This window comes from Geospiza fortis, unplaced genomic scaffold (genome assembly GCF_000277835.1).
Source record: "Geospiza fortis unplaced genomic scaffold, GeoFor_1.0 scaffold130, whole genome shotgun sequence".
Lineage (NCBI taxonomy): Eukaryota > Metazoa > Chordata > Aves > Passeriformes > Thraupidae > Geospiza > Geospiza fortis.
This window is the reverse complement of record NW_005054300.1, coordinates 18,432,466-18,444,928: the sequence shown is the minus strand read 5'-3', so window position 1 is coordinate 18,444,928 and position 12,463 is coordinate 18,432,466. Positions and strand designations below refer to the sequence as shown.

Genomic DNA, 12,463 nt, shown 5'->3' with positions numbered 1-12,463 from the left:
AGTCACTCAGTAAGAACTTGCATGGGCCTTTTGGTTATTTGTGTGTTTGTTTGTTCAGTTGTTTTTCCCCAGCTGTTCCAAATACCAGATTGAGAAAGTCCGCTCTTAATATTCTGTAATGTTTGAAGGCACCTATGACAAGGATTAGAGGAAGAAAGGGAGTACGGATTGCCAGTCTGGGGTTGGTTCCTTTCAGGTAAAGAACTTCAATGTCATAACCAGCTTCTTGTTGTTTTATTGGCACTGCAGAGTTCTAGTCATGGATGTAGACTTCCCCATGTTTAAGTGTTAAACAGTATGCAAAAAGCAGGGGACTTCTGGATGAGACAAGAGAACAGGGAAATAAATATAGGCTGCTCTGGAAGGAAGAGAGAATGAAAACAGTGTGATAAAGGAGCAGCCACGTGTTGTGATTGTTTGAGCACACTCAGGTGCTTAAATACTTCAAAATCATAGAACCATTTATGTTGATGAGGACCCTGAAGTTCATAGACTCCAACATTAACACAGCACTACCAAGTCCACCACAGAGCCATGTCCCTAAGCACCACATCCACACATTTTTAAAATACCTCCAAGGACAGTGTTTTCAGCTTTGAAGTATTTAACGTTCCTCAAAATACCTTATAAAAATATAAATAGATATTTTATTTGAGGCAAGCTGAAGATAGTGAAGAAGGAAAAAGAAAAAACGTATTCCTGAAGTTAGGAGAATGGACAAGCCAAATAACTTGTATGTACTCTGTTTACAGTAGGTTCAATTATTTAGTTCAGCATTATCACCTCTATATGATATATTCTCACTTTTATATGGTATCTTACATTAAAATAATTTGGAAACTTGTTTCTGGAAAGTTCAGTGTAGTAGCTGTAGATGGTTCAAATCACTGACAGCATGAGGCATTATGGCAGCTGTGAAGGAAAAATCAGAAGGTCAAAATCCATTAGAATTAGGAAATAAGAAACAGTCTGAAGGAAACACTCTGGTTTTCCTCTTCATCCTTAAGAACATGATTCAGTTGGTCCTTGTCCTGCCACAGAAGTTAATAAGGGTATATAAAACCCAACAAATTGAAAGCATTAAGCCATTGCTGTCTTAGCATGCTGCCTGCCTGTTGGCATGATGGCTGTGCCTTCCCTTGTGATAGATGGAGCTGTCCAAATTTGTGTACCCTACGTGCAGTTTGTTTGCTTTGATGAGCTGTCAGATTTAGATTTAAACTCTCTACCATCACTATCGCCCCATGCTACCTCAGATCCTTCTTATTAGCCTGTCAGGCATATTCGTCCCTGCATTTTGGAGGACTGGTTTATAGTGACAAGAGCCCATTACTTACAGCCATATTTAGTCAGGCCTCTTTGCTGCAGGATAAATGTTCATTTTGCTAAATTGCAGTGCAGGTTTGGCCAAGAGCTCATACCTCTGCTACGGCTCACTGAGCCGTTTGCATCTTAGGAATTGGAGCCCTAAGTCCTGTTCATTTAATCAGTACTCCAGTGAAAATAGCGATGGAGTTGCCAAATTATTTCTTTGGTAAAAGCAAGTCATGCTTTGCAACTCTGACTCCATATACTTTTCCCTCAGGGTATAACCCCTGCATGTATTTAATTCCTCTGTATTTTGCATGGCTGGAGCACTGATAAAGTCAACACTGTATTTATGTTTTTGTTTCAAGTGAAGGACAGTAGTGCACAATAAGGAAAGGAGAAACTGATCAATTGTTTAACACCAAAATTGCTATGGTACTTAAATGTATTTTCCTTTATGAAAACTTGTTGACAACCATTTCACATTTTAGAATTCTTTAAGTTAGAAAACAAATGGTAGTTCCTTTAAAAATGGAAACTCAGTCCTTTCTCTTAATATTTGCAGAGTTGTAGCCTTCAAAAACTTGTACACAACTAAAAGCACATTAATGAATTCGTACAGACGTTCCTGTACTAGCAGATTTACTTCCAAGTGAGGTGCTTGTTTTAACAACTTCATTCTGACTAGAACATTCCTGTTTTTTCAGTGAGAAGAGTTGCAACTGAGATCTCCCTTTGTAGCCCTTTGACAAGGGTCATGCCTGATTCTTTTTCACTTAACACCCACTCTGCATACATCTAATAATGCATGACTTTTTGGTAGGCTGCTTCAACTTATAGTCTGTAGTTAGTTATAGTGTATAGCTCCATGATAGTCTGCATGGGCAGACTATCCCCATCTCCATATTATTTTTCTGTAGAATCAGCAAGATGAAGGATCTCAGGAAATTGTCAGATGCACATGGGAACTGATGAAATATGGTGTGAGGGGGTGTGTGCATGTGTTTGAATGGTTAGAATGAACACATTCCTCTTTCAGCAGCATCAAATATATAGAATGTGCTATGTCACTCTAAATATGCTGGGTTTTACATCAGTACAAGTCACTGCTTTCTGAAGAGAGTTGCCTTGTAAATAAATCTCCCCTCAGTTCTGTGTCCAGGTGTTCTCTCTGCCAATGCTAGGTTCTTCAGGTTGGTATTTGCATCGTGGGATGTCTGCCAGATGTAGCTGTGTTGTCAGCACTCCATGTCCTGGAATTCTTTTACTTTCCATGATTGAGTGTTCCTTTTTTGCTGCTTTCAAAGCCTGAAAAGACTGTCACAGGTAGCACCAGGCTCTGTGTTGCATTCAGCACAGCTGAGAATATGCAGTGACAGTGATGGGTCTACAAAGCTGCATGAGTGATGGTGTGCTGGGTGAGTGGTCAGAAGAGGCTGTGAGGGCCAAGCAGCCAGGGGTTTGCAGGTGTTCTTTTTCATAGGAACCTCAAAGGAATGTTAGCTGTACAGGAAGAGTGTCTGGGCAGACAGGGTAAAGTTTAGATACATGGATGTGGCCATTTGATAGAGAATGATGCTGAATTAGGAGTTTACTGACAAGGTCTGTGAACTCACAATGATCATTTATTTGAAGTTGTGGAGTCCTTATGGCACCCAAAACTCTTTAAAAAATTCGCTTCATTCACATGTAAGAATAATCACATGTAAGAAGTCAAGGAGAGCACTTTTGGGCAGTAACACCTCTAAACATTGATTTTTTTCATTAGTTGAGATCTAGTAAAACTCATACATAGAAATACTATAGAAAAGAAAGCATACTCTGGTACATCATTAGGAAGGTAAGAAGAAAGAAAAGTAAGATTTCAGAGTAAAAGTGACCTTTATAGTTAAGTATTCTGCATTAGAGCTGAGCTGTGCAATTGCTGGCCTGCCTCTGTTTTGGGAAGAAATTGTCTCACAGTATTATTATGTTGTTTTCAAAGAAGCATAAAGAAAAGGTTGAAGTCTTGACAGCACTGACAAAGTCTGGTGCCATAATGTGTCACCAGATAAGTGATACTGTATAGTCTGTGGCAGTCAGCAAAGCACAGCAGCCACTATTTATATGTCAGCTTTAAAAGAGAGGAAGTATTACCCGAAGGGAAGATCAGAATTTGACAGCCTGGTAGACATCTGAGGTTAAATGTCAGTTTTTGAATAGCTGGAACTTACATATTCATTTTACGTGTTGAGATTTGAAATTCCGGATTTTAAGTGCTCATTTGGTTACTTTATGGCACTTGAAAACATTGTGTCTAAGAACAGAGTGAAGTTTCCTGTAGAGCAGATAATGTTAAAGGTTAGGTCATAGTTTTCAGGGTTTGACTTATGCAGTGTAAATATGTAGGTGCATATGCAGCCAGCAACAGGAGAGAGAGATGCATCTTGCTCATTTCCCATCTTACCTTCAGAAGTACTTTATTACTTGGATTCTTCCTCATATAAAGTTATTTTCATGTTTCCTGGGCTTGTTGGTCTTTGTAAGTTCTTCTTTCATTTTAAAACTTTGTATTAAACCCTCATTTTTATGCCTCCACAAGCAACATACATAATGCATAGAAAGTAGCTTTGTAGGTCTTGATGTTGTTATTTTCCTCCTTTTCCCAAACAGAAGTTGTTTGTGCTTTGAGCATTTGTTTGTGTTTTGGTTTTCAACTTCCTAAGTACTCTTATCCCTTTATATTATTACTTGGAGCAGGACACAACAGAGCCAAGATATTTCTATGGTTATTTTAATAATCTTGGAAGAGTAGAAGTTGCTACAGTTACCTTCAAACAACATTTTCAGTGTTTATGAGGATCAGTGTGTCTAGAGTCAGAGGCACCATGTTTTCCTTCTCAAGAGAATTACCGGTGTCTTTTTTATATTCTGAAGCCTATGTGAAACTTGCCATAGAAATGTGAATTGCAAAGCCCTGATAATAGGACTAAAAAGATCTGTTCCTGTGATTTCACAATTAGTGTTAATTGTTGAAGAGATTAAAGTTGATAATACCTTCATGCTGTTTCATCCATTCTGTCTGCAGCTGGTTTTGTGCAAAACTGGTAGCAAATCAATTTTTTAAGTGTTACTTGAAAAATAATATTGTGTAGTTTTAAGGCCACCATTTCAGAATTTTGAGGATTTTAGTCTAGAAACTGGTAGAAAGTATTGGTCTCAAATACAGCTTCCCTGCAGGGGAAGGATGGAGACAGACAACTGAGCTGTGACCTTTGTCTTCTGTTCCCCAGCTGTAGTGCAAGGTGTGTGTTCTCTTCTCTCTGCTTTTTGCCTTGAATACAGCATGCAAATCTAACAGGCACTGACATCTGATGCCTGTATCCACAGATGAGGGGAAAAACTTCCACATCATAGGAATGCACTTTTCTCTACATCTCCTTTCAGCCTATTTATTCAGCAGACTGTGAGAGTTTTGAGGCTTTTGTGCTGCTTCACATATTGCAACTGTGCCATTCCATGTTGCATTTCTTTTTATAACTTCTTATCCTAGCTTTTCTTAGAAGACCATTGCCTACCTTAAAGAAATGTTTGCAACTTTGAAAAATCGGTGTGTGATACGTGAAGAGGTGTGTGGGTGGGTTCCTGGACTTGCTCTGAATGTATTGGCTTGATAGGCTTTGGCAGCTGAACACAGTGGGCCAGACAGTGTCGGGGGGAACTGGGAGCAGGGCAAGAAAGCTTTGATATCTCTTGTTCTTGGGTATAAAAGGTTTGAGAGGCCTTGTGAAACATGGGCGTGCCCATTTGCTTTTCAGTGTTGTCAATTCTGGTCTCCCCTTCTCAGAAAGTATGTTAGAAGAGAGGGTGAGAAAGCTGAAATAGTCGTAGTGTCAGGTGTCCTGCAGGAAGAGACTGAAAAGATTGTAACTTCAGCCTGTGGGGTCTGGCAGGCTGCACCTTTATGTAACAGTGGCTGTCATTCTTGAGGGAACATGGTGAGGATGGATGGCAGAAAACGCCCAGGATTGCATCCTCTTGCACAGGATTTCCTGTTGCTGCTGCAGAGGCCCACTGATCTGAGCCAGGAGTGCATTTTATCTGTCCTTTATAGGAGGATGTCACAGGTACTTGTCTTGGACTATGACCTGAATATGAAATTTGAGTAAATCATTACAATACTTCTGTGGTTAGGTAGTGATTTCTTCAGATGAAAATTTAGTTCATTGCCTAGGAAAGAATAAAATGATAACTTAGTCAGGCTTTCTTGAAAGGGCATTTGGTGACATGTTTTCTCAACCATAACTTTTGAGACTTGTTTCTGTATCTCAGTCAGTGCATTATTGCAAGGTAAATTCACTGAGGCACTGCTGTGAAAGTGTTACAGATTTGGCATGAAGCTAGGAGGACCTGTTCTTTTCTTTTTTTTTCTTGTTTCTTTTGCATAGGTCCTGTTTTCACAAACTTCTAGTTCCATCGTTATTTCTGAGGTAAAAAGCTTTCTTTTCCTTCTTATTTTTTTAACAGGTTCTTGAAGATGCAGAGGCTCAACATCTGTTCCAGTCCATTCTCCCTGATATGGTCAAGCTGGCACTGTGTCTCCCTAGTATCTGCACCCAGGTAAGCAAACCCAGCTAGCAAGTGCTCTGTGTGCAAACTGCAGCTGGTGGCTAAGGTCAAAACATCAGGGTCATATTATGTTCTTAATAAAAGCTGTAATTTTTGTGTTGAAGGCAGATGAGACCTAAGGAGCAGAATGGACAATACACATCTGCAATTATGTAATAGAATGCAAAAAAAAAAGTAAATCTCACTGTCATAGTATTAGCCTGAATTTCAATAACCCTTTCCTTTCTATATGCTGAAGTTGCCAACAATTTGTAAACTTCTTTGTTACCATTTTCTGAATTTATCCTATTGGGAATAAGCAGGAAAAATATTTCCTTACTTTTTTATGCTGCAAGGGTTCTGAAGTATATACATAACTTCAAGCTATGAATATTATTTACTTTTTTTTTTTTTGCTGGTACCTCGATGAGGGAAGTTGTTTGAAAATGCTACAAAATTTCTGAGCACAAGTCAAGAACAAGACTTGCAAGACTGTTAGAGATCATGTACTGCTAGGCAATGTAAGTTGTAAAGATCTCTGTCAGACTCATTTTTTGATTAGACATAAAGATAAATTTTTTCCAATATAACACTATCCAAAACATTCTTTTTTATAGGTTTGTAGAACTTATTAGAGTGAGCTTCTCAGGCTTTTTTCCCCCTTTAGCTGTGTGACTTCAGACATCATAATAAAGCTTGTTAATTAAATAGCCAGAAGACAGAATGAGATTCAGTGAATGTGAATGTAGTAGTTATAAGAATGAAGGGATACTTGTTTGTTTTCTGGAGTAAACAGGGCTGGGTATTCAACAGTCTAAATCAACAGCAGTTTCTGTATTCACAACTCAAGGATGAAAATGTAGCTGTACTGGTGCTAGGCTAATGATGATGGCTGAGAATTTTGGAAGCAGGTGAAAACTGTGTTCTCTTTCTCCTATCAAGTGGATTTATTGTAATGGTTACTGGACTCAGCAGTCAGAATGATGTGCCCCTGCCATGCTCCATATTAACACATAATTTAAAAAATTAAATACCATGAATGTTGTGAGCCAAAGCTCAAAATCAGAAGGCTAATGCCTGATAACATGGAAGATGTCTAATGCTTCAAGTTGGGCAGTTCTTTCTTCCCTCTGGCCATTTATTTTTTTTTTATATGAAGGAAACACTGACCAGAGTAAAATAAAACTTCAAACTGCTGAAGACCAAAGTGAAGCTGAGCTTTTTGTTCATTCTGATTATAAAAGAATGAATAATTGCACACTTTCTACAAATACCAACAGTGTTATTTCTTCAAGAAGGATGGAAAAAAATTCAAAGCAAGTCATAGAGTTATGATCTGTGGCATGACTTCCTTGTTTCTTTGTAAAGTCCAAAGCAAGCTTATTGCAGCTGAAAGCATTCCCTGAAGGGGTCTTAACTATACAGCTATTGAAAGTGGATTTTTATTTCAGTTTTTAACATTGCCCAGGATTTGCAACATCCCATCTATTTTTTCCCCTCTGCATTCCTGATGGTTTTGTTTGATAAGTTGTGCTTTCCTGATCCTTTATTGATTAGAAATATGCAGTTTGCCAGGCAAACCCTTTCTGAATTGTCTTGAATAAACTGTTCTTGACTTTAACGGTGCTGCTGATTAAAGGCTTTACCAATGGACTAAATTACTCTTGCTCTAATATAACAAATGTAATTTTGTACTTCTGTTTTTTCTTTCAAAAAGGGTAAGCTAATTATTCTTCTTTCTCCTTCCCTCTTTCTCCCCTGCCCCTTCCTCCCCCTTATTTCTTTTGCTGGTAGCCAATACCTCTGCTGAAACAAAAGATGAATCACTCCATCACAATGTCCCAGGAGCAGATCTCCAGCTTTCTGGCCAATGCTTTCTTCTGTACTTTTCCACGTCGCAATGCGAAGATGAAGTCTGAGTATTCCAGTTATCCAGACATTAACTTCAACAGGTATGGCACTCAGCAGTAAATGAACCTGATAACCCTGCCATGGAAATACTGTTGTCCTTTGGGGGAGAAACTAATTTGTTTTGTGTTTCTGTCACTAAATTCACTAGTTTGCTTTTTGTCTTTTTTCCTATTGCCTCTAAGGGAAAGAAAACCGTGCATCTATGTAAGAAAGGATCTTGTGCACAGGAAGATATGATCAATATTGCAAATTTTCTTTTGTGCATGAGCATGCACAGACACACTCTTGCTCTGGCATAATTAGAGTGATACAATTCCCTGCCTCCTCATAAGCCAATCATCCGCAAATGGTATATCTTAGTTGTGCTTCAAGTGTTCTGTGTGTATTTAAATTAAAGGTTGGTGTTTCCCCACCTACGTTTCTGTTGTCTTCTGTGTTATCAGTGGTGATCTGCACATTAAGTCATATCAATAGGACTTCATTCTTCAGCATCCATACCATTATTTTAAGGCAGTTGTAGGCTGCATGTTAAAATTAACGTTTTCTTCTTGCTGCAAGTTAGCCTAAGACAGCCACAATAAGAATTTACTTAAAGATATTCTGATGTCTAAGCAAGCATTTATTCTTTTTTTCTTAGTGCTAACTTACAAGCAGATTTGATTATAAATTTTTCTTCACATCTTTTTTTATAATTTAACTATGCTTATTTCAATTTTAAATGAGGGAAGTAGATAGAGGCATTTTTCTGCTGCAGAATATTATGATTCACATGGACTTGTAGATTAGAAATATGAGTTCATTTTTTGGCACTTGCATACAAGTGTAGATCAACCTTAAGTTTATTAGGCTGAAGCTTGGATAGATTATTGATCTGGGGTTTTTCTTATTCCTCACTGTTAACAGAAGTAGTGTATGTGTTCTGACAGCTGAGATGAAGTACAAAATCTGTGCTGCCTGTGATCAGCACACTTGGGTGCATGTATTATGAGAACTGTATTGGACTAGGACTGCTCAGAATAAATTGTCAGGCATGCCAATGCACTGATGATGGTTTTGGCAGCTGCTGCCTTTAAGGGCTGTCCCAGGTTTGTCCATATTGTGTATTTGACTGGAGAGACCAGGGTCACTGTCTGGGTGGTTGTCCCAAGAGTGCAGTGGGTTACAGAAGTGTGGGTGGACGTTATCATGCCATACAATTCAATGTATTTTTCTACCAGTAGTTCCAAGAACAAATCAATGAAAAGTACCATTGGTGCATTAAAAATACTGATGTTCAGAGCATTGAAAGAGGAGAGTGAAAGGTCTGGAAGGAGTTCTCTTTGACTGCACACTTCTAGCTGTATTTTGTGGTATTTTTAAAGGGCTTTAAGCTACTGGGTTTTGTTGCAATTTAGACATTTTATAAACCAAGCAGTTAAATTTTGCAAGTTGGATAATTTCTTACCAACTATAGAATAAAATGCTGTTAAATAACCAGAGGAAATTCATATGCTCCTCTATGAAAATTGCAGAGCAAAGTAAGGTGATAGTATTAGAGTGCACTACTTGTGGTTGACTCAGGGCATAATATTGCAAACTACTTCTAAATGAAAAACCCTGGCAAATTATTAGGTAAATATTTTCTTGCTGTGGACTCAGAGAATGACAAGTATAAAGCATTAAGCATTCAGAAGTTTTGCTCTGTTCCAGCCAGTCCAGCATTGTTTTCTCACTTGGCTGCCTGGTGCTATCATGGTAAGGTCCCACAATGTTATTTAGAAGGGGAATAGAGCAGACAACCTGCAGGCCTTCTTTTTGCATTATGCATGAGACAATGCCCAGCTTCAAGTTGCATAGGTGAGAAAGCCATTTTTATTTGTGCAAGAGCAACAATATTGTTGCCAAACTGGAGAAAAGAAGGGAAGCTAATGTCATCTGGTTACTGAGGATTAAAAGTGGCCCTTCCTCAATGTTTGCCAATTTATGCATTTGTTAGATGAGTACAGTTTCCTTTTCCATTCCTTTTTTTACTTAACCATTTGTTGCACCAAATCCACACTCCTACACCCCCTGTATTTTGAATTTGATAATCAGCAGATTAGTGAAGTAGAATACAAAGTGTGGCAGGCAGTGGATAAAATTTGAGAAAATGTGTTGGTGAGAGTGGGAGACTGGTAGGATTAAAAGCAAAAAGAAAAGAGTACTTCTGGAGAGAGTACTACAAGACTGTACAGTTTTCTGCTACTGTATATAACCTGACTTAGTTAAAATCTAAAACGAGAGGATAGAAGGAGGATAGATAGTATCTGATATTTTTTTTCCTTCCTGTCAACCCTGTATTTTCCTGCCCTGCAAAGTTATTCTTTAGTAGGAAGGACAGAGTGAACAGTCCTGCTTTCAGCTATTGTTTCAGACTTGTAAAGATGACAGGATTTGGTTCACTGCAGTGTGTGTTTTCAGCTTCTTAAAAAAAGCATTTTGGGAAGCTGGATGTACTCAAAAGGCAGTAGGCAATGACTGAAGTTAAAATATTTGTGACTTTTTTTCCTGCTTATAAAAATGTTTTGATGTAAAGGCTTTGGAGGCTGCTGCTCTGCTCTGTCTGCTTAGGGATGGGCATAACAGATTGTTCACACATCAACCTTTTGTCCCCACAGTATTACGGTCTGTTGCTTTTTTCAGACTCAGTTCTTTCCTCAGCATGATTCATTTGCTACGTGACTGTGAGTGAATGACTTTGTTCTTAAGGTATCAAAAATAATCTGCTGTTGTTCCCTAGCAGAGCCAAACACCCGAGTGCATGGATGCTAACATTTGAGGGGCTTTTCTTTAGAAAAGATGGTGTTCCTCCATTCCTTTATCCATGTCCTGTCTACATTCATGCAAAAGGCTCCCACTCCTCCCCTCAAATCTCTGAGACTGAAAAACTGAAATTTGCCACCTCTAAGCTAGAAACACAATTGTGTACATTTTCTTGTGTTTTTTGTTTTACACTGCAGTCTTTTGTCAGGTCACTTTATGCAGACTTAAACATTAGCACCTTCTCATACACTATAAAATAGTTATGGTTTTTACATTTAAATGCTGGTATGTTCCTTTTTTCCTCACAGTCTTCTCTTTTTATGTGCTGTTAACTATCATGTTGTAGTTAACTCTCATATTGTAGTTAACCCCTACTCCTCCCAAGGCACAAATCTGTTTGACAAAACAAGACAGTCATTTTAAACAAGGTAGTTTAAAATGTAAGACTCGTAGAGACATAAGTGCAGCTGACTGGGAGGAAGGCTGTTGTATGTGTTAGAATTAACACACAACATCCATGCTTTACTTCTCTCCTGCTGTTAGTCTTGCCAAATGAGAGGAGAATCAATGTGGCCATTCCTCTTTTGACACAGAAGCACTTGGTTTAATGGTGTGTGTTGACACTGACTGTCCATTGTGATTCCTTATTATGCTACAGACTGAAAGTCACCTGTGTATAATTAAATACTCAGTAATTTAATTGAATTCTTCCCTTTTTTGCTTTACAGGGATGAGCCTAAGTCTTAAGTCATTAATAAGATAATTCATTTCAAATGTAGTTGATAAAAAGGAATTCATAGTTTAAGAGCTTTAATACTTGAGTATTAAATTTGAGTAGGTGGAATGACATCCATTCAGTGGCCAAACATTACATCTTACTAAATAGCATAAAATATTGCTTCTGTTCAAAATATCAAGCTAAATTTAGAGTGTTCAATTTTTCTTTCTAAAAACACTACTATAATACATGTGATGACATTAGATTGGGCAGCTTTATTCCAAAATAACCCATCACAAAAGAAAGAAGTAATTGAATTGGCCATTTTATTTACCTTATTGATGTGTTTTTCTTGGAAGTTGCATTCTGGTTAAATGTAGAGCCTGAATTGCATTGACTCTCTATGTTATGATGTTGGTTGCAGAGTTTAAAATAGTTGATTGTGGTGATGGTTGTAATTACACTATAGACACTATAGAATTTGATAATTTAGGGAACTGTCTAGTTTGGTTATGTGTGAAAGCAAAATGTGAGGAAAAGTGTCTGCAATATTGAATCAGTGTTTTGGAAATGATGCAGGTTGGCTAAGGACCTGCTTTGCTCTTGCTGTGTCTTTGACCTGCTACAGATCTGTTTTAGCTGTTGAGTCAAGTGAGAAGAACTCTTCCATTTTCCTTGTTCAAAACCTCTGTGGTTAAAGGGAAGATGCAATATTGGGCTTGAATTTATAGCTGAAGGCGGTAAAGTCTAACAGCATGAGCCTGGTAGATCTTCTGGCACATATATTAGTGCATGCTCTGGTCTGAAACCACCAGTATTCCACTGGGACTGAATTTCTTCATCTTTGTCAAACAAACCTTTAAAGTAATTTCAAGTGATTGGAAATGAGGAGAAAGATACACTAGTTAAGATATATTTCTTTTATGGAATATATAATATATGAAAGGAAATGAGAAACTGTATGGTACATTTATGCAGGAGAATTGAAATCTGATTTACCAGTAATGCAATTATCTCTCCATAAACAACATCAATTTCATAACACTAATGAATATTCTCTTGGGAATAGATTATCTAATGACTTTGAGAGAGCTTGTTTTGGACTGAGATGTATTGCTCCTCTGATAAGTGGTTCTAGGTTTTCTGAGTTAAAGGACA

General features: G+C 38.0%; 1 protein-coding gene across 1 annotated transcript in view; it reads left to right on the top strand.

Moving 5' to 3' along the window:
- PARG (poly(ADP-ribose) glycohydrolase) overlaps window positions 1–12,463 on the top strand; it is a 58,188-nt gene that overhangs the window by 17,801 nt on the left and 27,924 nt on the right. The window contains exons 7-8 of the mRNA XM_014309933.2: window positions 5,815–5,907; window positions 7,690–7,847. Coding sequence (XP_014165408.2) covers window positions 5,815–5,907; window positions 7,690–7,847 — 251 coding nt within the window. The remainder of the gene's footprint in view (window positions 1–5,814; window positions 5,908–7,689; window positions 7,848–12,463) is intronic.